Consider the following 27,470-nt stretch of genomic DNA (forward strand, 5'->3'; position numbering starts at 1 on the left):
GAAACCGTCTCACATGGTTGAGATTCATGTTACAGGTGAAGGTCTCCAATGATCATGAAACCACAATCACAGAGTGACTTCTTCGGTATTGGGTGCATGTCTAGTTTTCCACTGGCCTATATAATTTCTTCCATTCTCCCCCAGACCTTGGTCCTTTCTATTAAACTGGGTTTTTCAGCAGCTTCATCCTTCTGAATGTCTTGGGGTTTGTTTGATGGAAGCCACAAGGGCATAGCGAGTGTTTGCACTCTGAGTGGTGAGGGCTGGCCTCTCACATCAACGCTGGGCCCTTTAGGATTTTAGGATAAATGCTCAAAGACTGCCCACAGCTGGACTGGCTGGAAGTGAATGGAGGTGGGGACTGTGAATTAGAGAGGGGAGGAGAGGACTTAACAGGAAGAAGCCTTCACATCAAGGGCTGACACTGAAATCAGCGGTGAGGTCGAAGCAGAGGTGTGGCACGCCCATTCAGGTGTCAGAGCTGAGACATGGGAGGCGGGCCAGATGACAGGGAGTGGGTCTCTGTTCTGAGGGGTGTGCTGGCAAACTGCAGAGCAGTGGGAGGAGGTGGGCTTGTTCCAGACAAGTTGGTAACAGAATAAGAGCAGCCTCTGCATGTTGCCAAAAGCCCAGCAGGATACCGGTGGAGAGAGAGGCCCTTTCAAGGTTGAGCTGGGTTGGAAAAGTGCTGAGCTGCTTCCAGGACACCAGAGTGTGTGGTCAGTACATGGAGGAAACCTGGGGACCTGGACACGCAGGAAGAGGAGGCAGGAGGTCATCTGGGCCTCCATCTGGCGGTGGTGGGAAGGGGCACAGCATAGACACTGGGTCCCTGCCTCCTATCCAGAGCAGCCAGCCCCAGGCTACTCCTAACCCTACCTGTGGAGTCAATCTGCTTCCCTAGACCACAGAGGTAAGACAGAGCCATGCTGCGCCCAGCACAGGGGAGGAGCAGCCTGGTGCTCGGTGAGAGGAGCTGGGTGGAGAACAGGGCCACGTGTTCCCCAGGTAAAGCCCACGTGTCAGTCATGCCCTCTCTCCTGTCTCTTCCATTTTTCCTTCCCTATTGGCCTCTACCTCAGCTTATAATAATGCTCACATTTCTTGCTTCTGAGAAACAAAATCCTGCCCTCAAAATTCTTCACCATTTTCTAATGACTGGCCTGACTTGCCTTCCCCTTTCAGCCAAGAAGCCGGAAAGAGCTATCCGTATTCATTAATTCCTCAGGCCGTGTCTGTCTTCTGCCTGGATGCCCTCAGACACCACGGCTCTGCTGATGCTGCCCTGCTCCAGGGTGGGAGACTGCAGACACATACCCTTGGGGGAGCCTGCCCGGCCCTCCTGGGCACAGCGGACCACCAGAATGTGCTCTCTTTCTCTAGACAGTAAAGGAATCTGAAGGGGAGCAGAGGAATGGGGCACAGTGTTGAGGAATGGTTTCAAAGTATCACAGAATTTAATCTGTAGTGGGTATGAACAGATTTTGTCCCGGCTGCCCTGTGAGCTGATGTGGACCCTCTTAGTGGGACCCTGTCTCCTGTGTCTCTCTTCAGTCCTTGCTCCCCCTGACTCCTCATTCACAAGACATCCATCTGTCTGAGTGCCCTTCATGACTGCTGTTCCTGAATTTTCTTTTTTCAGTCCTCACTCCTGGCCTCAGCAGGGAGAGGGCTGTTAACAGGAAGTGCCTGCTTGTCAGATTCCAGGTCCCCTCTCCTCACAGTGGGGTCACAGCAGAGTCAGAGACAAGAGCCACGTGACAAAATCTGCACCCTCCCTTAATTGAGGCAGAGCTTTGTTCTGAAAGCTTGGTGCTTTCTGACATGCTCTTCCCTGAGGGATGTGGGGCTTAAAATTCAGGCTAATTAACCTTTTGTCAGCGGATTATAGGCACTGGTGTTTTCATTAAAGACTGGGTGAACCAATCTGCCTACTTTGTGTGGCTGCGGCCCAGAACAGAATTGGACTGGCTGGCTGTCAGCTCAGAGAAGGGTAGGAGGCAGGTGCACACACACACGTGTATGCGTGTATGCACGGACGTGTGTGAGAGGTGGGTGGTTAGAATTGCAATATATCTTTTAGAAGAACATCTTGGGAGGTAATAACTTGTCAAATTCTATTGCTCTTAACACATACTGAACCTCTTTAATCTCCCCTCTTTCCTGTCAGCTCCCGCTTCCCTGACCCTTGCCCCCAAATACCCTGTCCTTTCTCTGCCATTCTGCAGATCAGTGGACGCCAGGACCGTCCATCTGGCCAACAGAGAGGTCTGGTCATCGTCCTGAGCTCCTGCCTCTCCTGACCTCTCATAACCCTTCGCGAAGGGTTCCATCCCCACCCATCCCCTCTGCTTGTGCCCTCTCCAGGCCCGACACAACTCTTATCGACCATTCCTGATAGTGCTTTTTCAGACAGACGGTGTGATCCTTTTAAAACACACATTTGAGCATGCTCAGCTCTTCTTAAAATCACCCCAAAGCTCCTTTACAGCCTCAGTAGAAAGTTCAAATTCCTTACCGCATCCTTCCCTTTCTGGCCTCATTTCTGTTCCCTGGGTATCAGTCATCCTGAACTCCTTGGTGTCCCAGGCACCAGCCCTTTTCTGTCATATCTGCAGGCCTTTGAATGTGCCTCCTACCTTCCTCCTTGAGATTCCTTTTCTTTTCCTCTTTGCTCAACGGGAAGATTCCTACTTATCTTCTAGACCCTGCCCTGGTGGGTCACCATGTCTCTCTGGTCATGACCCTTCCCCAACAGGTGGCTGGGAACTCTCTTATCTGTGCTCCCATAAAAATTTTGACAACAGTGAATACGCAACTTGCTGTCAGACTCCATCACCTCCATGGAGGTGGGCCCTGCATTCTCAGACTTCTGACTGCCTGGCACCCGGGAGGAGTGGGGGAGTCAACTTGGAGCTAGCTACCTCAGGGAACTCTCTCATAGCAAGGAACACACCTGTCGAATACGAGTCGCCATTCCTTCCTTCTGTGGCTTTACCCAACCTCTTCTTCAATTATAAACACACAGTTGGGTGTCTCCGTGCTGTTTAATCATTGTAGGGGAAGCACAGCTCCAAACCAGAAGGTTATATCTGTGATAAAAATAATCTATTTGTGCACTTATGCAACTGTGGCAACACAAACTCAGGCGTGCGGCAACCTATACAGAGAAGCTCAAACCAAGGGACGGTGTTGTTTCCTGACAAAGAGATGTAATGAAAAGTCTAGAATTCCAGTTGTTTGGAGAAAATGCATTCTGGATGGCCCTAAACATGCATGCAGCTGGGGTTATGATTCCACACTTCCCTCTTAATGCTCCCACATGGCATCAGAATTCCACTGGCCTTTCTAAAAGTATATATCCTTTATTTCAGTTTTCCAGAGTATAGATCATGACCCATCATTGGGTTTGTGAAATCAATTTAATGGTTGTGACCAGTATTCTTTTATCTTAATGAAATAATTTTTCCCCAAATGCATCACATGCATATATACTATTTCATGAAACTTTAGTTTTTTTTTAAATCTGTGTGTTGTGATGCAAAATGTCCTTCTTATTGTAAATCATATCCAAAAGCACTAGGGGGCACACCGCTCTATTTCAAAAGAATCCTGAGAGTCCCTTGGATAGCAAGGAGATCAAACCAGTCAATCCTGAAGGAAATCAACCCTGAAAATTCATTGGAAGGACTGATGCTGAAGCTGAAGTTCCAAAATTTTGGCCACCTGATGCAAAGAGCCAACTCACTAGAAAAGACCCTGTTGCTGGGAAGGATTGAAGGCAGGAGGAGAAGGGGATGACAGAGGATGAGATGGTTGGATGGCATTACTGACTCTATGGACATGAGTGTGAGCAAGCTCTGGGAGATGGTGAAGGACAGGGAAGTCTGGCATGCTTGCTGTTCATGAGGTCTCAGAGTCAGACACAACTAAGGCACTGACCAACAGCAGCTGCAGCTCTAAGAGCCAGAGTCAGCTGTCAGTCCCCCTCCCTTCAGACGCTAATGCAGCCCAACTGGACTGGTCCCCTAGGCCGTTTACCTGGGTCACAACTTCCTCTGTGATTAAATGAATTTGTGCTCCTCAATTCCTGCCTGCTTTGAACATAGTAACTCTTGCATTTATCTGTTTTATATATTCAATTTCCAAATTAGATTTGACTTCAACAAAGAATTCAGGGGAAAAACTGCCAAACTCCCAAAACTGCACAGCACTGTGTTGAGCAAGTAATTGAAACCTTTAGGCGTATGCTTCAATTTGCTAAGAACTACCTTAAATTTATGCATCTATAAATGCATGTGAACAGCAGATTACAAATAATCTTGAACCCTCCCATGGACCCTCCAGTCTTCGAGTCAGATTCAGCAAGTTCTCGCATTACAATCCAAATGCAAATCTGTGTCAAGCCTACTGAAGAGTCCCTGGAGCTGTGAAGGTGAACTTGTTTCCTGCCAGCAAAGCAGAGTCTAAATCTTATTTAAATGTCTTCTGTTTCCCTGCTGCCCTCCCTCCTCTTCTCCCCCAACACCCAACTCCTTCCCCTGTGCTTGGCTGCCCTCCACTACCTCTCCTCCCCCAAACCTACTTTTCTTCAGCTTCTCCAACTACACGGAGGACCCCTTATAAAACCTCCCAACTCCACCCCATTCAGCAAGCACATCTCACTCAGCAAAACAGCCTTTCAGAAACACTGGCCACCTGATGGTCTCTGAACACGGAGGAGTGGTGATGGTGGGAGGGCCCACGCTTAAATTTACAGATCTTCTCTGGATGTGCATGGGCGAAGCTCTGAGTCTGGTCCAGATCTGTTTTCCTTCTCTTATAGCCCTGGTTCCCCATCATTCCCTGACTCATGGGGACCCCTTCTAGACTCAACAGCTGATCCACTAATCAAAGAGCTGCAGGAGTCTCTATGCAATTGCTCAAGGACCCTCCTAAAGTTCAGAGCCACCCACCTCAACAACAATGCAGAGTTCAGTGACACTGCTATTTATTAATTCTGTCCTTAGTTCCTGCTAAGGAGGAAGTCTAAACCCAGCAGAGGGGTCCTCTGGGCTCCAGTGAACTCAAACACAACCTATAAAGACAGTGAAGAAAGCTACATCTGGGCTGGGGGGCTTCAGAAAATTTTTGGCTTGAAACAATACGAGATATATCTTCTGGACTGAGCAGTCCTTGAAGACTCCCATGTGACTCAAAAGTCTTTTTCTTTCCTATTATTCTCTTTCTTGCTTTCAAGCATCTCCTCTGGCAGCAGCAGCAGCTAGAGCTAAGAGCTATTCCTTCTAACAAAGTGCAGATTTCTCAAGGCCTTTCTGTTATTAACTCTTTGGTGCCTGCTGATGTGCGAGAGAAGCAGGACAAGAGGTGGAGAGGATGGGTGCGTGGTATGACGACCAGACACATCACTGTGGCTGAGGTGGTATCCCTGGCTTCCCCTTACTATCTCGAGAGTGTAGAGATCCCCCTCTGAGTTACTAGTTCTTTCTCAGCAAGGACCCCTGCGTCCTCACTTCTGATATAGGACTTAATTCTAGGTGAGCCCACGCTCACTTGGTACTCTGGTTCCATATTTGAAGAGCAAAGGAAGGGTCAGATTATTTTTAAGCAGTAGGATAAAAGCCATTAGCGCTCATAGTGGGAACGGACATTTCGCATCTTTAAGGAACATACACTTTTTAATGCAAGTGAGAGATCAGACTGTCTCACCCCAGCTACTCATCTATGAAGACAAGGTTGACTTGACCCTGGAGGCTAGAGAGGCAGAACTGTGGCTGCCCTGCCAGGCTTCAGGTCCTGTGATAACAATCTTCTCCTGGCAAGGGACCTGGGTTGTCAACTCATTCCTGGACTTTCTGTGCTGAAGTGAGTCCAACTCCCACAGCCTCACTTTTACCACTAGGCTGAACTCCTGTTTGGATCTTACCCCAGTCCTGAAAGCTTGCCAGGAAGAGCCCTGCCATCATGCTCTATATAACTCAGAAGCCCACTCTGATCCCTGCTTGGCTCTTGGTTCTTTAGTTAGAGGCTGGATCTGTGGCCACAGTCTTTGCCACTGGGGGGCCTCATTCACTATCCTTGGATGGAGGCGTCCAGAAATAGGATGGAAGCACCAGACGCTCAGCCTCAGTATCTTGACGATGGACTCTGTAGACCCCTCTGCAGTCGGGCCAAGCCCTCCCTGCCCATCGCCTGTAGTTGCCGCCTGTTCCAGTTCAGTGCTGCTCCCGAGACGCCCGACTGTCAGCAAGGAGGGAGATGCAGAGGAGCCCAGCAAAAAGCATTCTGTTTAGATCCACACCTCCCGTCCCCTTCAGAGACTTCATTAAGCATTCTGCACAGGAAGGAAGACCTGGAATGTTTACATTGTTTAATTTTCATCAATCTTAATCCCTTCAGATGGCATTTGCTGTCTTGATTGATTTTATGACCTTTCTCTAGGAAACTTTTTCAACCTGGACACTTACTGTCAGTATGCACACTATTTAAGTAGCTCCACTCAGATCCTCAGCTACATAGGGGGAAAAAAAAAATCACACCTTTATTTTCCTGCTCCTCATTCACGCCTGCTTCTCTTTTTGACAATATGAGCACAACTCATGGTAGTCAGTGGATTGCTCAATGATTTGCAAAGTTCCCTTGCTTTTTAAAAGAAAATCCCCTTTCCTTATTTTTAAGCGTTTCAATGATCAATGGCATCACATTTCATTCTGATCTTTATTTAAAATGGGGTAGATGTGAAGGAAATGGCAACCCACCCCAGTAATCTTGCCCCGGAAATCCCATGGACAGAGGAGCCTGGTGGGCTACAGTCAATAGGGCTGCAAAGAGCTGGACAGAATTCAGTGACAAAACTACCATGGATTACGAACTTTTACACTTTAACTTGTACATAAAAATAAAATAAATAAGCATAGAATTAAAGATAATGTTAGAGCTGCTAGAATACTATCATTAAAAGACTACAGATTTTCATTTTCATTCTAAATAAGCGAACTGCAGTACATGGTATGAGGCAGGAGATCTATGGGTCCCAGGCTGAGTGGCTGCAGCCCTGTATCTAGGGACAGATACTCCAAGATGAAGAGGAGGAGGAGCTGAGCCCTGCCTAGATAAGAGATCACATATTTCTCACTCTCGAGGTCAAGGAGATCTTGCCGATTATACTTGAGCAGAGAGGCTCTTTGTAGGCCCGAAAGGGAGTGATGTCAGCCTACCCACAGGCCTCTTCACTAGAATTCACCTTGGCTAAGAAATGTACACGCACACTTGGGAGGACCCTGTGATAAACCAAACACAGACTCAGAATCAGGCAAAGCAAAATGACTGGCCAAAGGAAAACCAGAAAAAATGCGCCGTATTAGTCATCTGAGCTACCATGAGGGCACGACTCCCTCCCTGAGCCTGCCTTTATGTCTATCCACACGTACTCTTTTTCCTCCTAAGAAAGACTTCACTGGTTTCACTACTTTCAGTTTCTTTGTGGGAATTAATTTTCTGCAGAGTTGTATGGGGTAGGGCCTTGTTGCTGACCACTGGTGAAGTGGCTATGATTAGGTACTCTCACTGACATGGCCTGACTTCAACCTCTGACCAAGGAACCAAAATCCTGCTTCAAGTCACTTCAGGCCGAGGCCACCTGAAACCAGTAGGAGACAGTTGTGTGACTGATCTTCAGTCCTGAGGAACTGGGCCTTTGTCAACCCAAGGGAGAGATCATGAGACAGAGAGCTGCCCATAGGTCCCTCAAATCCACCCACAATTTGATTTTCCCTTTGAAAAAATAAGACCTAAGTACAACAGGAAAGCAGTTTTCCCCCTCACCTCATACAGTATTTGTGTGTCACTAAGAGCAGAGAGTCTTTCTTTTGGCCACAACTCTTTCAACACACAACATCAATCAAACACTGACAATCTGTTTCATTAGGAAAACTCTGTTGAATGCGTCATCATGTGCCACTTATTCTGGTAGGCACTGGACATTTCACAGTGAGCAAGACGGATGAGCTGATACCATGACAGCTTTGTGAATAGTGCTCTTCAATGCAAGGGAACACCAGCTGGGTGGGTGTTCACTTGTATCTCAAATATTTTCCATCTCAAGTAACAGAAATCCTATCTTGCAGTGCTTATAAAACAAAGGAAACTTACATGCTTATATATTCAGAAAGGCCAGAGGTAGCATCATGTTCAGGAGAAACTTGATTCAGCAACTCAACCATATGGGGTCTGGATTTTTCTTCTCTCTCTAGTCTGCCACACATGGGTTGGCCTCACTCTAACCCTGGCTCCTCTAAAGGTCCAAAAGGGCTACAGCTGCTCCAAAGTTTGCTTAGGAACTTTGCTCCAAAGTTTTGGAGCAAACTTTAAAACTAAGTTTGCTTCTTTGTTTACATCGAACAATAAAGACAGTGTATCTTTGTTCAGGCATTCACACTAAATGCTGTGTAATACTGACTGACTGAATAAGCTTATGGAGTGCCTATCCCCATGGTTGGTTTGGCTGGTTTAGCCTGGGACTAGGTCTTAGTTCCATTACTGGACCAAGGATGGAGTCAGGCTCCCTAGAATCCCCAAGCAGAAATCAAGGCCATCAGAAAGACATCCTGCTGTCTATGTGGGTACCTGCAGAACTAGGGAGGCTCCTCATCATCTCTTCTTCAGCTTTTTGTTCTTGGGATATGAGAACTAAAGCCATCTAGCCAACACAGCTAGCTGTCTATAGAACGCACTCCACATTAGCTTGATTTTACTCTTCTACTGGCTTCATTAATACAATTTTACTATTCCAAGAGACTCTGGCCCAAAGAGATAAAAGTTGCACATAACCTCACCGCTCATCAAAAGGACTACCCCCAAATCACCAACTCTTCCTTAGAAAGCATCAACAGACAGTTTATAGCCCCAAGCTCTTTGAATCCTGGCCTCAAAATCTTCACCTTGCTGTATTCACTATTATATCACAATCTTGACCCAACTCTAACCAACCTTCTTCATCCCTTCAATTCCCTCCCCGCTTGCCACACTGAAAGACCCGCCCTAAACTAAACTTCAAAGTATCAATCAACCGGTCCCTGCCCTTCCCCTTCCATTACCAGGTAAGCAATAAACTCAGCAATAAACTTTCAAAAGTTTGTTCTGCTGATATTTGGAACACAGCATTCAATTGGCACATCTCCTGAAAGGCTCATTTCCAGGAGCACTGGAATTCCAGATGTTCTGGCCTTTGCCATTATCAATGAAAAAAATGTTGTCTGCCTTAACAATAAACAAATGATGTTGTAGCCACCAAGCCATCATAGGACTTCACATCACAAGCCATCATAGCCTCCCCCACATAGGATGTCCACCATCAAATGATCAGACACTGCAGCCACCCCAACGATGCATCCAGAGGAGACTCAGGATGACAGAGCAGAGGACACTGGCCCCAGATAGCTGAGGTACATACCAAAGGAATGATTTCAGTGAGCTCAGATGCTTGAACCTTCCAACATACAGAAAAGTGCTAAATTCCTTAACTTGAAGTGTCTGGTTTTCTTCTGATTCATAGTAATCTTTTGATGTTCTGACTTTGCTTACTCTTGTAAATCCTGGATCCTCCCTTGACTCTTTAGAGCTGTTCCTTACGGCTATCAGAGAGGCTACATCCTGGGCTTAAGTCCTCAGTTTTGTCTGTGGAGTAAAACATTACTCTCAACTTTTAAGTTGTGTTTGTTTTTTGTTTTTTTTTTTTTCACTCAACACAGGATGCCCCACCTTTGCCTTGGACCCAACCGAGGAAGTACTCTTCTCTCCACAGATAATCAATCATGAGGGAGTGTGGTTCTTTCAGAGACTGGCGTAAATCATGCTGGTTCATTTCAACTATGGGGGAAGAACTGGCTATCAGCCCACAGTATTAGTAGTCACCTCTAAACGCCATTCCTGGAGCTGAGACTGCTGCAGGCCCAAGCCCACTGTTAACCACTCTCTTAATTACTATTCAAGCATGCTTCAGGAACAGTCCAGGGCAGCGACTGCTGAGGCAAGGTCATTTCTAAGACAGCAGAGTCAAGATGCAGTTGGCTGTCTGCTCGAGCAGCAGCGGGGTTTTCCAATGCAGTGTTACTATCCTTCACACCTCTGTGGCTGTTCAGCCACTCAGCCATGTCCAGCTCTCTGCAACCCCATGGACTGCAGCATGCCAGGCGTCCCGGTCCTTCACTGTCTCCTGGAGCTTATTCAAACTCATGTCCATCGAGTCAGTGATGTGATCCAGCCATCTCATCCTTTTCTCCTCCTGCCTTCAATCTTTCCCAGCATCAGGGTCTTTTCTAATGAGTTGGCTCTTTGTGTCAGGTGGCCAAAGTGCTGAAGCTTCAGATTCAGCATCAGTCCTTCCAATGAATATTCAGGGTTGATTTCCTTTAGGGTTGACTGGTTTGATCTCCTTGCAGTCCAAGGGACTCTCAAGAGTCTTCTCTAGCACCACAATTCAAAAGCATCAGTTCCTCACCACTCAACCTTCCTTATGGTCCAACTCTCACATCCATACATAACTACTGGAAAAACCATAGCTTTGCCTAGATGGACCTTTCATTATGTCTCATTCATTCCTTTTTTCATTCATTCCTCGGATATTAATTCAATGCCTATGTAAAAGGGACAGTGTTTCCATCTGGTGATGTCCATGTGTAGTCGTCTCTTATGTTGTTGGAAGAGGGTGTTTGCTATGACCTTGCATTCTCATGGCAAAACTCTGTTAGCCTTTGCCCTGCTTCATTTTGTACTCCAAGGCCAAACTTGCCTGTTACTGTAGGTATGTCTTGACTTCCTACTTTTGCATTTGGTATTTCCCAAGGTATTCATACCTCTAGTTCTTACCTTAATGCTTCCATGGTTTATATGATTCCTATCTCTACAGACCACTGGAAGAGTCATAGATTTTGTATACTAAAGATGAGAAAATGCTTAGCATCCATTCCCCGCCCCTAACCCCCGCCCCGCTAAATCAGATAATTCTACATAGGAAACAGGACTTGCTTGGAAACACTGAATGCTCTTGGCTTTGTTTGCTGACCATTCCCTCCACAGCTGGAAACACAACGACCCACTAACACTAACCATGCCTCCTGGTCCAAACTGCATTCTGGCCACTTACATCAACTGGCACAGATTCTAACAAGTTTGTTACATGGTTTTCAGATCCCAACATGGAGTACATTTCTATGTTCTTTGCAATCAGTGTTGCTTCAGGGGCTTTGCAGGTGTTTATGGATATTGGCATACTAAATCCCCCAATAAAAAATTTAGTTTTTGAAAAAAAAAAAAATCTCAATCATAAGGCCTTTATTTTGTCCAAAAAGTACCTTCCCACTACTTTCCTCTTTTTTTAAAATTTTCACAGGTAGGCCAAGATAATCATTGCCTGATGTAAAATTGCTGCTAAAATGTTCCCCTGGTGAGAAAAGTCAAGTTGAGGACTGATGTCCTTGTCTCCCCTCCTGATCAATTCTCATTTGGGGAGCAGCATTCTGCCATTTGCCACAGGGACGTCTGTGGTTTCTGCTCCTCCGTCTCTTATGAAAGAAGATACAAAGTTCTTCAGAACCTGACCACCCATATCAGCAAGAGGGGGACCTTCATAATTTACTAAGGTGCCTAAATTATTGCTCTGAATATTCTGAACATTTCCTAATGCACTCGAAATACAGAGTCACTACTATCAGAGGGCAGTTCATGGGAACCAAGTGACAGGGTTGGGGGTGCAGAAATGACCTCTGCTCACATTCTTCTCCTAAATAAAGAAAAGGTAATCAGAGGTTGGAGCTTAATAAGGACCATCTCCATTTGAAGAGGTCACTGTAAATTCAGTCTTAATACCTTTTACATTTTGCTCTGAACTGACTTCCACTTTGGACTGAGAAACTGTTGAACTTTAGAACTAAAGGAACACAACTGCTTTCATTATGTCTCATTCATTCATTCATTCCTCAGACACTAATTCAATGCCTATATAACAGGGACAGTGTTTCTACTGTCTGTAAACTGTGTTGTTACATTCAAAGGAATCAATGCTACATGTCCTGCAAACAGAGGACAAACAACATGAGGTCAGTGATCAGACAACCCTTCCAGAAATGGAGTCTCTAAAGCTAGGCCTTGTCAAGAGAAAAGAGACATGTTGAAATCCCAGTGTCGACAGGAAACCTTGAAGGTCTGAACACAAGTTACAGGTTAAAGGAAACGACGCTCTGATATAAAGGAAGTTTCTGCTAGTTAGAAAGAGGAAGCGGAGAGCCTTTGTTAGGAGAGATGGAGGGTACTTGATGTGAGGTGCAGATTCACCCCTCAAGCTTGAAGCCTCAAGTTTCAGGTGGGTTGAGGAAGCTGAAGGCACCTACGGCCCCTGAGCCAAGATGAAGCTAGAGGAAGAAGGTAGAAATGGCCACGTAACTCCTGAGTCTCCGGCAGTTCCTGCATGTCCCTGAATGCTCCCAGGATGTGAAAAGGAGATGCCACTATTGGCCAACAAGATTTCTGTTGAGGAGCAGGCATCCAGCAAGTGCGGAAAGCGACCCTGTACCAGGGCTGCACAGAAGACCTCTTGAGCCTGGCATCAAATGAGGTGCTGCCAGGCCTCAGAGACCTCAGGGCAGTCAAGAGCTGCAGTGGGGCCTGGTCAGCTCTGAGGGGGTTCCATCAGCACAGGCAGTGACAACAGCATCTGCTGGCCAAAGACACACAGGACAGCAAGCCCAGTCAGAGGCGAGCACACCGCTCTCCCCCATCGTCAGGGCCTCTGTGCTTTCCCCACCAGGCGCCAGCTCGGGGAGGAGGAAGGAGAGTGCGGGGCAACTTCCCTTGAGCCTTCCCATTCTGTGCCTAGCATCATGGTTTTTTTTTTTTTTTTCTGGTCTCTGTTTCCTTCTCTGTTGGCCTAATCCTTACCAGGACCTAAGCTCTACACACATTCAGACTCCGTGATGGAAACTTGATCTGCTTGGTTTCTTCCAGTCAAGCCCTCCTCTTTCTGGGGAATCACTCCTCTAAATCTATTATGAGTAACAGCTGGCCCAGAGTGCTGAAGCCTCTGACTTCCTCACTTCAGAATCTTCTGGGAATCAGGTGAGCTCACTTGTGTCCATTTCCCTGCGAAGGGGCGGACCTTGCTTGGGAAGTCTACTTTCAACACTCCTGCTGCACTGGGACCAGATCGCATATCCGTGACCTTGACCTCTAGCAAAGTGGACCAGGACTGGACACTTAATCCAGCTTGGGCAATCTTGGCAATATGGGGCCCTTGAAGACTTTGGGGTAGGCCTGCCGGGCACCTTGATGGATAACATCTAGAGTTGATTTAAAGGGCTTGGAAAGGTAACTCCCAGTCCAGTCTGGGTGATGACATTTGCTTTAGTCACACAGCTCGCAGTTTACACCCTCAAGGGGGCAGCGGCTGGCAGATGAGGACTCTGCTCACCCCAGGGTGTATGGTGCAACGCCCACCACTACTGATGCTAGGAACTGCCCAACCTAGAGCTGCAGGGCCTTTCAGCTCTTGAGGTGGCCCTGCAGACTGTCAAGTCTAACCAGGTACACAGGGAAAAGAGTGAGCTTGGAGAGAGGAAGACTTACTCACACTTGAGTACCCCCTGAGCAGGGCTTTGTGATTTAGAATGTTGCATTTCTGTCAATCAGGGGGAATATTGCTGACCTTCATTGTGCATTCTGATCAGATTCTATCTCTTTGAGAAAAGTAAAAACTGCTTTAACCCAATGATGTCTGTGGTCTGGTCTTTCCATCAGTGAAATTCACTACTTTTTAATCCAGAGGTCAAATAACATTTCACAAGGAAGCGATGGAAACCTGGAGCTATTTCTATCACTCTCCCCGGAGTGCATGGTGGGGTCAGCTCCACATGTCGGGGTGGGAAAGGTGCTCAGCACCATCTTCTCTTGGATATATGGAGGAGGGGACTGTGGGGGGAGCCCCGAGAGCTCTGTCATCTCCTGAGGGCCTGTGGAGGGGATGCTCCTGTCCCCAGGGCCCAGGAAGCTGCTCGGAGGGAACTGACACAGCTTTCAGAGCCACTGACATCATGGGGAGACAAGAGAGTTAAGCAGCACTGGCTGACCTTTGAGTGTGCAGTGAAGCCATCCAGAATTCCTGAGAGAGAAACGGATTTTTGAACGCACTGGCTTTGAAGACTCCATCTGCCACCTGCTCTGGCAAGGTCAGGGTGTGTTGGATACAGCCCCAGGCAGGCTGCCAGATCTCTGCAGGTCCCAGGGTTCAGTCCTAACCTGGTCCCTCAGCCCCCAGCAGCAAAGAGCTTCTGCCAGGTCAGCCTCACTTCATACTAAATCCTAACTACCCTGTATCTTCTCTTTTTTCTCTTTCATTTTTACACTTACCCTTGTGTACACACACAGAGAACAGCAACTTAATTGCTATTTTTGTTTTAAAGTAGAAAATGTAACAGTTCTTAGTATAACAGTAACATATCTTTAAGGCCAAGGAAGAAAGGAGAAAGAACAGAACTGAAATACCTGCACCTACATCCAGACAAGTCACAAATGACCCCTTCCTCCAGTCTGAGGTGACCACTCACCAGCATGTGGGGGGTGGGGGGTGTCCAAACTTTTTTCCGTCCATGACAAACATTACGATGTATCTTTGTGCACCAGTCCCATGAGAACACATAGCAACACAGGACCTACATAATAATGGTGGTAACTGGGAAGTTTACTGAACATTTACTGGGTGCCAGCCACGGTGCTTCACATACATTAGATTGTTTAATCCTCACAACCACCCTTGTGGCACAGGCACTATTACGGCCACTTGACAGAGGAGAAAATCGATTCAGAAAGGGACAGACACAGGCAACTGAGTGGTAGCACAGGGATTTGAGTCTAGGTCCATCCAAGCCCAAACTGAGCACTTCCAACTGCTCTGCCCATAGCCTCCTCCATCCTGACAGCTGTCAGCAAAGCGTGGTCACCCCTCCGACACTGCTTCTCACCTCATCCAGTTCCTCTGCCACAGTTCTGCTCATTACACATTTGTTCTAAAAAGAGAAAATATTGCTTCCCTGCTTAGGATGGATTCAAAGGCTCGGGCATGTACTTCAAAGACACAGGAAGCAACAGAGCAGGGAAAGCCTCCCTCCATTTGCCTTTCATATAAGGGACATTTCATTTCCTTAGTTCAGCAATGGTTGAGAAAAGACCACTGTAATCGCTGAAGTAATTTTAGCTGCTGTTAACAAACAACTCCCAAGTTTCAGTGGTTTAACCTTAAAAACACTTATTTCTCACATAACTGTCAAACACAGATTTGCAATAAGCCAAGTGCTCAGGGTCTGAGGTTCGTCTCCTGGGCGGCCAGTCACACAGCACTTTCTTCTGGGCAGCGAGTGGAGCCTCCCAGGCCCGCTTTCTACATGTGCCCTCAGGTAAGGTGCACGCGCCATGCTTGTGTACAGCGTGCCACCCCCAGTCACTCCCTGGCAAGGCCATGGACAGGGGAGTGCTTGTGCACAGAATCAGGGCCCCTGTCTCAGCTCCACGCCATACCCTGATCCTTACTCCTTTCCCATTCCTTGTGTTCAGAAGCTCGGACACTTTTTAACACTCCAGATTACAAATAAGAATGAAAGTCGGCAGTGACTCTGTTAGGGTGCAAAAAGTCTATTACAAATGCTCCGCCGCTGCTAGTGACAGGCTCCGGCAATTTTATAAGCCCACAGATGGACTCCTTTGAGAATTCCACCAGGACCTGAAGAAGTGAGGTGCGTCGTAGTCAGCACCAGTCCCCTAGCTACTTCTCAGGTGGTTCACAGTTTTGATGGTCTCCTGCAGGGATTAATTTTGAATCCAGGAGAGAGTCTTCACTTCTGTGGCCCAAGGACAGAGGTGTCCTCAGGGACCTGAAAACTAGGGGGCCCCCAGGCCCTCTTGGAGTATACCACCTGGAAGCCCTGAAGCTTAGAATCAGCCCTCCAACCATATCCTGCTCATCCCCTCTGGTACCATCTCCAACAAAGACTGCCCCTTCATCCCCTGGGGCCTTCCTGCCTCTCCACAGCAGCCCTGCATGTTTACTGAGGCTCTCCTGACTGTCCAGGGCAGTGAAACTCACACTGAGCGAGCAAGGCTCTGATCTCGGCCTCTCAAGATGGTTTTGCAGGGAACAGAGCTGCCTGCCCTGGGAGAATAAGAGGGAGTTCTCTGCCTGGAACCCACACTCCTTCATATTCTTATTCCCAGGGGCTCAGTTCACTTCCCAAGAGCAGGAGGGACTAAGACTTCACAGACAAGCTCACTCAAGCATGACAGACACCTCCTTCCTTTGTGCCCCTTAGTACCTGATGGGGACGATAATGTTTAGGATCGTGCACTCAGTGGTTAGTTTACATGCTGTCTCTCTCTCAGAGTATACAAGCTCTTAAGGAAAGGAAAGGTTTCTTACATCTATATATTTTTTCTATCTAATATGGCATTTGACCCACAGAAATGTCACTCAGTGAATGCAATTTATTCCTGAGAGAATGAGTTAGTAAATAAAAAAAGAGGGTGTGTCACTGAGTTAAGGATGAATGGCGGAAGAATGAGAAGGAAAGGATGGGGAGTGAGTGAATGAATGAGTGTCAGAGGCAAAACCATGGTCCGCTGCCTCCAAGTATCCACTCTTCTGCTACCTTGCAACCAGAATCAGAACTCTGCTTTTTCAGTTGCACACACTGCCACCAACAAAAAGAATACACTTCCTACCCTCCATTGAAACCAGACATAACCTTATGACTAAGTTCTGTGACTAAATTAAATAGAAGGAGCAGTGTTGCATAAGATATCAAGGAAAATCCTTTAAAAAGGAATGTATGTGCTTTTGGCTTGTGTCTTCATGTTTCTATGACCAAAAGATATGTGATGATTGGAGCTTAGCTGCCATGTTCAATGAGGTAACCTCAAAAAACCCCCCCAAATAACAACAACAACAACAAAGAAACAAAAAGCCCCACACTGGGACCGGGAGGCAGAAAGATAGAAGTCTTGATTTCTGTTAATCACAGAGCCACTATAACAGCCTAGATAGCCTTCCTCTGAACCTTTTTTACATCAGAGAGAAATAAACTTCCATTTCACTTGTTATTTTGTGGTATGTTAATTTGGCGCCTTTTTTTTTTTTTCATCATATACAATTGATACTAACCCAGAATCACAGGTTTATGGTAGAGCTAGTCCTAAAACCCATGCTTCATCTCACCTGGTCTCCAGTTCCTTCTGACGCCAGCTGTAAGTCACTCTATGATGGCCTGACACGCCACACTCACCCAGATCTTGCAGATGCCCTCCAAATGTCAATCCAAAGCCATAACATAGAATAGGAGAATCTAGATCTTTTTTTGAAAGTATTCAAAGTGAAGGATGATCCCTGGTCAACGTTCAAAACCTAGCCGACTGGCAGGGAGCAGACTGAATGCAATTTCCAAGGAACAGTCCCAGGAAGTACAAGCAGGGAAACCCATCGAAGACCACAGACCCTGGTACACTCACATTTCTGGTGGCTCCTGCATTTCAACTGTAAAGCATTTGTCCTTCTGCAAAGGGGTGCACACGGGAGGGGTCTTACCTCCGCCAGGGAATGCCAGTGTGCAATGGGCTTGCGTGGATATGACAACATTTCACTCCAGTGGTCTCTGCCCAGCCGCTCAGCTTCGTTGCCTACTTGACACACGCCGATGATCTCATTGTGACCTACACTGTGAAATGGTCCACAATAGTTATTTTTTTCCTAAAACTTTGATATATAAGAACAGCAACTACTCAATTAAACATATAGGAATTAGGAAAGGCTTGGTTCTTTTCACTCTTGAATGTAAAAGCACAAGTTAACCTTAACAGCCACTAGGACCTGGGGACCAATATGGCACTTGAGGGCACAGAGAGGAAGCCCAGAGTCTGGCCCTCACACAACTGGGCTGTCTTAACACTGGCAGAACTTAGCTTGTTCCTAAGAACCCTGAGTTGGAAAAACTCTCTGATGCACACAAAGGATGCCACCTCTGGTTCTGGAACAAGGCTAACTGACTTCAGGCCTTCAGATCTCTGTGATGAAAAATGGGGGCACTGAAAGGAGTTTCTTGCACTGATGGCTGTTTCACTTCAACAAATGGGAATCAAGAATGGGTCATGGAAGAGCTCTGAGTCTGGCAGCTGTAGCCTTGAGCTGACAAGGGCAGAATGGAGGTGGCTCCTGTCTTTTGCAAGACCTCTCTTTAGAAAACATGTTTTCTTTTCATGCTCTTCCCTCCTTCCTTCCAAGCCCAGCTTTGCTTCTTTGACCCAACTTCAGTTTCCTACTGTAGAAAAACAATGAGATCCTTTAATACCTAGCTAGTATTTCTGAAACATCCTTGGATAGGTCTCTTCCTTGGCTCATTTTTTTCCCCTTCCTTCCAGTTTTTGGTTATAAATCCTTTGCATGCATCCAGAATTACATGGCTCATCCTTTAATTCTCTGGGATCCAAATTCACAGGCTCTTTCTTTTTCCTTCCTGCAAAGATGAGGGATTTTTCTCCTATGGATGGTGCAAGGGGGAGGCAAGGGTGGAGAAGTAGTGTGAAGGATATTGGATTCTATGCTCATTAAAATCAGTTGCATGCAGAAGCCCCATGAATTCTGCCATGGATTTTTCCAGACCAGATTCATGAGTTTATTGAGAATTAAATTGAAGCAGAGCTCACATAATCAGATTTGTCGATGTGGGAAACTTGGCAATAGCTTGAAAAATACTGGCCCAGCCTTCCACGGCTGGTGGGCCATGTTCCCTCCTGTGGCCTGACACTATTGGTGTTGTGTGTCATCCAGAGGGACAGGATGAGGTCTACAGCCCAGCATGTGCTGTCACACCCATGTGCAGCCAAGCCAACAGACATGCTCCCTAGGTTGCAAGACGATTATGTTTCACCCAGAAATCTGCTGAAAAGAGTGTTCAGGGCACTGAGGCTGCTGGGCTGACATTTCAGGGTCTGTGGGAAAATTATTTAGCTGCAAATGATACTGTAAGACATTAGAAGTCAGAATGATTTTTTTTTTTTAACAATTGTGCCCAGACCACGTGGGAGGTTTCCAATTAAAAAAAGACTTTGCATTTTTGTCTAATGACTGGTTTAACATGTATAATTCCCTGTTGGTACTTCCTTTGCATATTAAAATGACTGTTTTTCAAATCAGTCCTTTAAATACACAATTGGCTACAATGCAGGCTATAAATATCTCTTCTGTGCGGTATTAATTAGAAAGTCGAGCATCTTATACATTTTAATGTACCCCGTCATCCATATTGATTCTAGCAATTTCAAGAGAACATTTCTGTGTTTGCTTTCAGACTTAAGTGGATAGAAATGATCTTTATTAAACATATTGGGAGAAGAAAAAGAAAAAAAAGAATGAAGCTATGTATTTAGAAATGTTGATGGTCTGGCTCAAGTAATCATTCTGCTGTTTTGAGTGGAATTTTTCTGATAAAGGCCAGGTAGGACTGCCTGAGGGAAGATTAAGATCTGTGGGGCCCACAGTTCTCCAAGCTGACTCTAGGGGTGTACAGGGATGGAGAGGGGAAGCAAGGAAGAGACAGAAGGATGGAGGAGGGGAGAGAATGAGAAACAGGAGAGCTTAGAGGCTTGCAAAATGGTGACTCCTTGTCAATCAGCTCTCAGGGTGCTGCTTAGTGGCTGCACTGGGACAGCAGCTAAGACTCCACGGCTGCCACCCCTTCCCTAGTCCTGGGCACAGTGGGTTTGCAATGAGAAACAGCTCCAGGCATCTCACCGGTCGTAGTCCATGACTGCTATGGACAGGTGGATTTGGTCAATGTTCTCGGGAGGGACGTCAAAGACTATGGCTTCATTGTAAACAGGATTCAGAGTGTTCCTCTTGGTGGACGTTTTCCTCTTTTTTAGTCGTCTGCCATCACACATCAGTGAGACTTTCACGTAGGGATCTGCACAGACCATGAGAAGCAGGAGTACTGTGAGGAGACATGCAGATTTAGGCCAGCAGTTTTGTCATGGTAGAGTTTCAAGGACCACAGGGTGCAGAAGCCCTTTACCTGCCTGCAGACTGGAGTCTGAAGATTTTAATTTATACAATGTCTGGGCAACGACTGGAGTTGGGGTAATTAAGCCATTCATTCAGGAAAAAGCACAGGACACACTCTGCTCAAAATGTGCGGAATTTAAACACAGTGTGAAAACATCTGTTATCAAATTAGAAATGTTCCAGCTAAGATCATGGACTTGCCAGGATGCCACAGGAAGGGAAACACAAGCCATTTTCAAGGCACGGGGGAAGAGGTGGCACGCTCTGACTCGGAGCCACCCCACGGAGTCTTTCCTAAAACCCAGGCCTTTAGGAAAGGGAGAAGCTAAACACCTGGACATAGCAAGAAGCTGGGGTGCAGGTGGATGTCCTTCAGTGCAGAAGCTTCAAGCTCTTGAGCTGCCTGCAGTCGAGCTGTGAAGGGGAAGCAGTTCAGCAGGTCAGGGAGAGAAAGGACACAGGCTTGCTTGTGGGGCCATGCTGCCACTGGGTGGCAGGGGACAAGCCTGGTCTCTGCGCCTGCTGGGACATTGCTGGTTTCACCTCACTATTTTCCTGCTCAGTGGGGAGTTCTCCTTGCTTCACCTGCATAACCACGGGTGGCCCTGACACTCATACACTGTCCAGGAGGACTTAAGAGGGCCAGAAGGGGTCACATCTTTTTTTTTTTTTCTGGTTGAATAAAACACTGGTATCCAGGAGGCAATTTATCGCATCTTTTGATCTCAGTGACCAAAAGCCAATGGACTGGGCATTTTGCGACTACATTTTGGGAACCTCTGCAGAGGTGGCTTGTGAACTTATATAAAGGAACTCCATTTCAGGATACCTTCTGTTAGGATTTCATTTGTTTTTTTTTTATTTTTTGGCCATGCCAAGCAGTATGGGATCTTAGTTCCTCCAGCAGGAATCTAACTAATGTCCTCTGCATTGGAAGTGTGGAAGCTTAACCACTGGACTGCCAGGGAAGTCCCTCTGTGAGGGTTTAATATTTAAAGGTACATGCTTGATTCACTGGAAAAACCAAACTGCATAGTTCACCGATGGACCCTTCACAGAAGGATATAGGGTATCAATCTTCTAAAAGCCTGAGCTGACAATTGCTTGTATCTGAGGAAAGACCCAATTAGATATATCGGCATGTGCAAACTGTGGGTCCAGTCCACAGTCACATGGAGGAGAAGCCCTAAGAGGGAATACTGGTAGTAATAATGAGAGCTAACACCGAGGAGCTTTCAGTGTGCGCCAGGCACCATTCCTAGGCATCATAATCCTGTAAAAACACAAACAGCCAGACACTATTATGATCCTCATTTTTACAGATGGGGAATCTGAAACCCAGAGGGACTGACTTGCCAGAGTCACACAGCTATTAGGTCTAGGACTAGGTTTAAACCTAGGCAGTTTGGTTCCAAAGTCCATGTACCTTTATTACTCCACTGGAAGCTTCATGAGGTGCTATATAAGAACTGTAGGAAGAAATGTGAATTTGAGATTGTCCCACCTGATGCTCCTGTTATGTCCATTGCCTTTAAATTCCTTGCTTTTATAATGGTAATGGTCAGCCTGCCAGCCGTGGGAAGATAGCAGAGGGAAAACATCAGTTCTCCAAGATCCACATTGTCCTGTTGAGAAAGCACAAACTGAAGCGCTAGAAATATCTTCATTTGGCAGAAACCAACAAAATTCTGTAAAGCAATTATCCTTCAATTAAAAAAAATAAATTTTAAACATAAAATAATCATCATAATAAAGAAAGTGTCTTTAGCCTGGTGCACACAGAAGCAGGGGCAGGGCAGCATTGCAAGGGGCTGCACTGGTCCTTCTGCTCATCTCCCAAATCCCTCACGTCTTTTCCCTTCACATCATCAATCACCAGAAGAATAAATGTTCCTACCTCAGGAGCCCCCTCCCTAAGGAAACACACTCATCTTTAGATGGCAGAACTGCAGACCGTCTGGGTTCTGTCCCTTCTGTCTCATTACCTGCAGCCCTGCACAGAGAACAGAAGCCCCCACAGCCTAACTAACCCCATGGAGACCCCCATGAGATTTCACTCATATCCCCACCATAGTCCACACAGCCCCTGGGACAAAGCTACCCAGAGTCCCCAGCAGTGCTGTCTGCCTCACAGGCACCCCAGACATGCTCTGTATACAGCCCCCGCAGTCTTGTGCACTCTCTCAAATGGGTCTCCATACAGCCCCTTGGAGACTCCTCATCCCTGGTTTCCTACATAGCTTCGCCCGCAGTTTTTCCTGCAAACCTCATACAGGCACATGACACCAGCCATATGCATCCCTCCCCGACAGTCCCTCACTCTTCCCTACATGGTCCCCACCAAGTTTGCTGCAATACTTCCATACACTCCTGCTAACACTCTCCATCCTGACACATGCGTGCATGCGCACGTGCACGTGCGCACGTGCACACACACACACACACCCCCACATCCCTCTACCCACCAGAACCCTGCACACAACCTGGTCACACACAACCTGTGCAGACCAGGATGTGGCTTCACTGAGGCCTGCAAACGCTAGTCCCTACAGTTCTTTAGACGAGGACCCTGCAGAGCAGCAGCCCTGAGCCCACACATCCACAGCCCTGCACACACTTGGACACCTGCCCAGCCCTATGCAATCTCCAGACTGGCGGACACAGGAGGGGATCCAGGTCCCACAGCCCCCGATTGCTGACCGCTGGGCTCCCACTTTGCTTAAGCTTTTGCTTTCTTTCTTTGTCTCTAAGAAGCCCCACTTTCCTCTGCTGGGGAAAACATCTCCTTGGGCAGTGTGCAGCCAATCAAATAGGTCAGAAGACACCATTCTCTTTCTCCTTTTTAGCCCAGGGAAAATACAACCAGAAATGGGGAAAAAACGAAAAAAGCCAGTTCGTTTCAACTTCTGTGATGCCTGAGGTTATCAAGCTGGGTGTCTGGGTCTAATTAATATAGCTTCATAATGATAATGCTCTGGGGTGTCCGGTTTTTGCCCTCAACATCTATTGCCTCTCCTCCCCTCCTTGATTCTCCAAGGATGCTTCTATTTTTAGAAGCACAGATTCGGCTCTGGAAGGTCATCTCGCCCAACCTCCTTCCTTGACCGCTTCTGTAGGAGGATGAGGTGAAGGGAGCCTCTCTGGTCGCTAAGGCAGATGGATTGCTCTGTATCCCTGAGCTCTGCCTGCTTCATGTAAATAAATGACCTCCCCTCGAAAGCATGCCAGGCTCTTCTGGTTCCTGAAGCCCTGATATCAAGAGACCTAGGTAGTTGGGCCTTTCCCTCTGGGGTGGAGGTGAGGGGAGAGATGACAATTTTACAGGAGTGGGGTGTCAACATGGGCTGGGGCTAGACAGGTTTGTGTTGCTGGGGTTTCGACTGCAGGAGGAGGGCCTGCTGTCACTGAAGGATTTGATCCAGTTTCTGGCCAGCAGCAGAGAAAAAAGAGGAGCAACAGCTGTTCCCATTAATTACCTTTTTCTCTTTACACTCCCTGGCCTACTCCCTTGCCCTTGGACCTCTTCTGTCTGCCTTAAGCAGAAAGGCCCAGACATCTGTTCTTCTCAGAGGACTTTTCTCAGAGGGCTCAAACCCCCTCTCCTCTCATCCTGCCCTAATAACCCTGGTCTGAACAAAGTAAAACAGGAGCAACCAAAGCCATGAGTGTGAAGCTCTATCATCATTTTTTTCAGCATACGATTTCTGAGGGCCCCCGCTGCACCAGCTCTGTAGGGCCGGAGATGTGATGATCTATCTACTCCAGTCCCCACCCTCAAGGCCAAGGCACACAACTGAATGTACTGTGTGAAGTTACTTTTGTGCTAAGTACATTTTCCTCCAACATAAACCTCTTTCATTCACAAATATTTACATTATATTGCTGTTTGCTCAAGAGTTAAAAGAAAAAAATATGCTTCAGATTTGGTTATATATTCAGAATGTGAACTAGAGCTAAAGTCCACTTTTGTACTTAGAAGAAAAACCTAGGCAAATTAAAGATTTATTAGGGAGAAAAGGCTTGGTTTGATTTCCAAGTGCTTTAAAAATAAATCATTTAAAATTATCGAAACTACGAAAGTAAGAGTGACAAAATTCAAGTACAAACATTTTTAAGTATAATAGTAAAATATCTCCTTTTCTTAAACATACCACCTAACTCACTCCTTTCCCCAGAGTAACACTGAATAATCACGCACATTTTTCTTTTTGTCCTTTATCCATTCATCCATCCATCTGCTTGCTCTCTTACCATCTGTGTGGTTGTTGACCACGGCTCTCTTCCAGGTGCTGGAAGCTGTTTTTGCCGTGGTGACAACAGATGTGGTCCCTTGAGAAGGGACCAGTTTGTGGGCTATGGAATAGGAGTTGATGGAACATAATGCTAACTCTGCTTTCTCCCCATCAGCACATACTAGTTTGGGATTAAGAATCTATGGCTCCTGATGTGTATAAACATTTCCTTTAAATCAGTGGTTCTCAACCACAAGCAATTTTGCTCCCTCCGGGCACATTTGGTGTTATTTAGATAAATTTGTAACTATTACAACTGGGGAGGCAGGTGTTACTGACATCTAGTAGGTAGAGTCCAGGGATGTTGCTAAACATCCCACAATGCACAGGGGAGCCCCTCACTACAGTGAATTATTTGGTCCAAAATGTCAGTAGTGCCAAGGTTGAGAAACACTGCCTTACACAGAAGTACTTATATTGTCAGTAAAAAATTTTCCAGAATGCTGATAAAAGTCAAATACAAAAGAGTATGGAGTGTTTGGCTTCTTTTCCAACTTGACAGAAATCAGATATGCAGAGGTGTCACTGGTGGCTAAATGCCCTGGAGGGGTACAAGGGGAAGGAAAATGTCATACAAAAAATGCTTCATTTGCTTCTGCTTTGTGTGGCCAAGGTCAGTACTGTTGGCAAGATATATCGGGAACTGATAGCAAATGTGCATGAATTCTATACCTGCAAAACCTATAAACTCTTTCTGCGATGTTTACCTGTAGTGGTCTGTGATAGTTCTAGTCTTTGTCTAGCTAGCGCACTTTTGCATTCCTACCCTTGGATTCTTCTGGTGAAATCCTTCCCAATTCCATAAAGGTCTAGAAGGGCTGCTGCAGGAATTCAGACCAAAGTATTCATGGCCCTGTCCACTGTCTTCTGTTCAGGGATGAGTATGTTACCCACACAGGGAGATTTAGAGTCTTCTCTGGGACTAAAAAAACTAATATGGAGAAAGAGAAACTTTAATTTTATTGGGGTTATTCACTGGAAAGATATGAAACTAGCATTGCTATTAAGGTTCTTGTACTGAAGATAAGTAGAATACTATCACTTTAAGTTAGGCTCTGTATATTAAAAACATATACTACCATAAACCCAAAAGAAATGACTAAAATAACATAATTTATTAACTATAAATTAGTTAATAAGCCAGCAAAAGGGATAAGATACATGCTTTAAAAATATTAAGTTCATCCAAAAGACGGCAGGAAAAAAGGAAATGGGAATAAGACTGGAAGAGACATAAATGATGGAAAACAAATAGTAAGATGGTAAATTTAAACAAAATAATTTCAATAATCACATAAATGTAAAAGATCTAAGCATCCAAATGAAAGGCAAAGATTATCTAATTTAGGAAACAGCAAGACCCAATATTATGCTCTCTACAAGAAATTTAATTTAAATATACAGGTATACGTACGTTAAAAGTAAAAGAATAAAAAACAATATGCCACACTTAAACTAATAGAAAGAAATCTGGAGTGGTTAAGTTAATATCAGACAAAGTATATGTAAAAGCAACGAGTATTATCAGGAAAAAGAGGATCATTTCATTATCTGAAGCAAAAACTTATAGAACTGTGAGGATAAACAAGTTGCAGTCAGAGATTTGAATACCTGAATAGCACTATCAACTAACTTGGCCTAATGAGTGGCATTAAAGAAATACCAAACAGCAATAGAATACACATCTTTTCAGGTGAACCCAGAACATTGAACAAGAAAGATCATATTATAGCCCACAAAACAAGTCTCAATTAAATTTGAGAAGATTCAAACTATATTCTCTGGCTGCAATGGAAATGAATTAGAAATCAATAACAAAAAGATAATCTGGGAAATCTCTAAATATTTGGAAACTAAATAATACACTTCTAAATGCTCAATTCAAAAAAAGGCACAGAAAAAGGGAATGAAAGTACAGGTGGAACAAACAGAAAAGACAGATTTAAACACTACCATCTTGATAATTACATTAAATGTATATACCTGATAATTTCAATTAAAAAGATTTAAATTTTCTGATAGGACTGTAAAGCAAGACCCAACTATATACACTGTCTACAGGAAACCCACTTAAAATATCAAGACAAAGATAGGTTTAAAGGATGAAAAAAATTAGGCCATGTAAACAGAGCTAGAGTGGTTATATTAATATCGAGATCCCAGACCAAGGACTATTACCCGGGAGGAAGGTGATATTTCATTGACAAAGGCTAAAATCATCAAGAAGACATAATCTTAAATGCATATGCTTCTAATAACAGAACTTCAAAATATATTAAACAAATGAGATAGAATTAAGAGGAGAAACAGGCAAACACACAAGTAGAATTAGCGATTCCAACACTACTCTATCAGTAATTCATTGAACAAGCAAGCAAAAAATAAGTTAAGGATATAAAAGACTTGAATAATATTATCGACCAACCTGATGTAATTGATACTTTACCTATTAATACTCTATCAAATGATCAAAATGCCCATTCTTTTCAAATATAAACATTCAGCAAGATGAATCATATTCTGAGTCATTAAAAATTCTCATTAAATTCAAAATGAATGAAATCAAACAAAGTATGTTCTTTAACAATAATAAAATTAAAGTAGAATTCAACCATAGATATCTAGAAAATCTTTAAATATTTGAAAATTAGATAATACTTTTCTAAATTATCTATAGGTCAAAGAAAAAAGTCATAAGAGATATTAAAAATTATTTTGAACCGAATGGTAGTGGTTATATGACTATATATATGTGACAAACTTGCACACTTAAAATTGATTAATTTTGTGGTACATAAATTAATGGAAATTTTAAAATTCTGAAAAGACAGATTTTATAGAGGAGTATAATTTTGTCTTCTGGTTTTATTGTCTTGAGTTCAGAGAATGCCTTGATGGTTTCAACCATTTAAAAATTATCCTATCCTATCCCATGCATTTGTGCTCAAATGTATCTAAAAATAATGCCTATCCTCTATTCACAAGGGACTTATTTCTATATTTTTATTAAGTCAAGCTTGTTAATTTTGTATCCAAATCTTCTTCCCCTTGGAATTTATTATGACATTGTCTTTCAAAATATGGTTTAT

General features: G+C 45.1%; 1 protein-coding gene across 1 annotated transcript in view; it reads right to left on the reverse strand.

The window, feature by feature from the left end:
* Nucleotides 1-1,216: 1,216 nt before the first annotated feature.
* Nucleotides 1,217-27,470, reverse strand: part of SYT9 (synaptotagmin 9) — a 175,826-nt gene continuing 149,572 nt past the window's right edge. Inside the window, exons 4-7 of the mRNA XM_052652116.1 lie at nucleotides 21,594-21,714; nucleotides 19,820-19,991; nucleotides 17,618-17,747; nucleotides 1,217-1,396 (exon numbers count right to left, since the gene is read on the reverse strand). Of these exons, the coding sequence (XP_052508076.1) occupies nucleotides 1,217-1,396; nucleotides 17,618-17,747; nucleotides 19,820-19,991; nucleotides 21,594-21,714 (603 nt within the window). The remainder of the gene's footprint in view (nucleotides 1,397-17,617; nucleotides 17,748-19,819; nucleotides 19,992-21,593; nucleotides 21,715-27,470) is intronic.

Source organism: Budorcas taxicolor, chromosome 15, assembly GCF_023091745.1.
Source record: "Budorcas taxicolor isolate Tak-1 chromosome 15, Takin1.1, whole genome shotgun sequence".
Classification (NCBI taxonomy): domain Eukaryota; kingdom Metazoa; phylum Chordata; class Mammalia; order Artiodactyla; family Bovidae; genus Budorcas; species Budorcas taxicolor.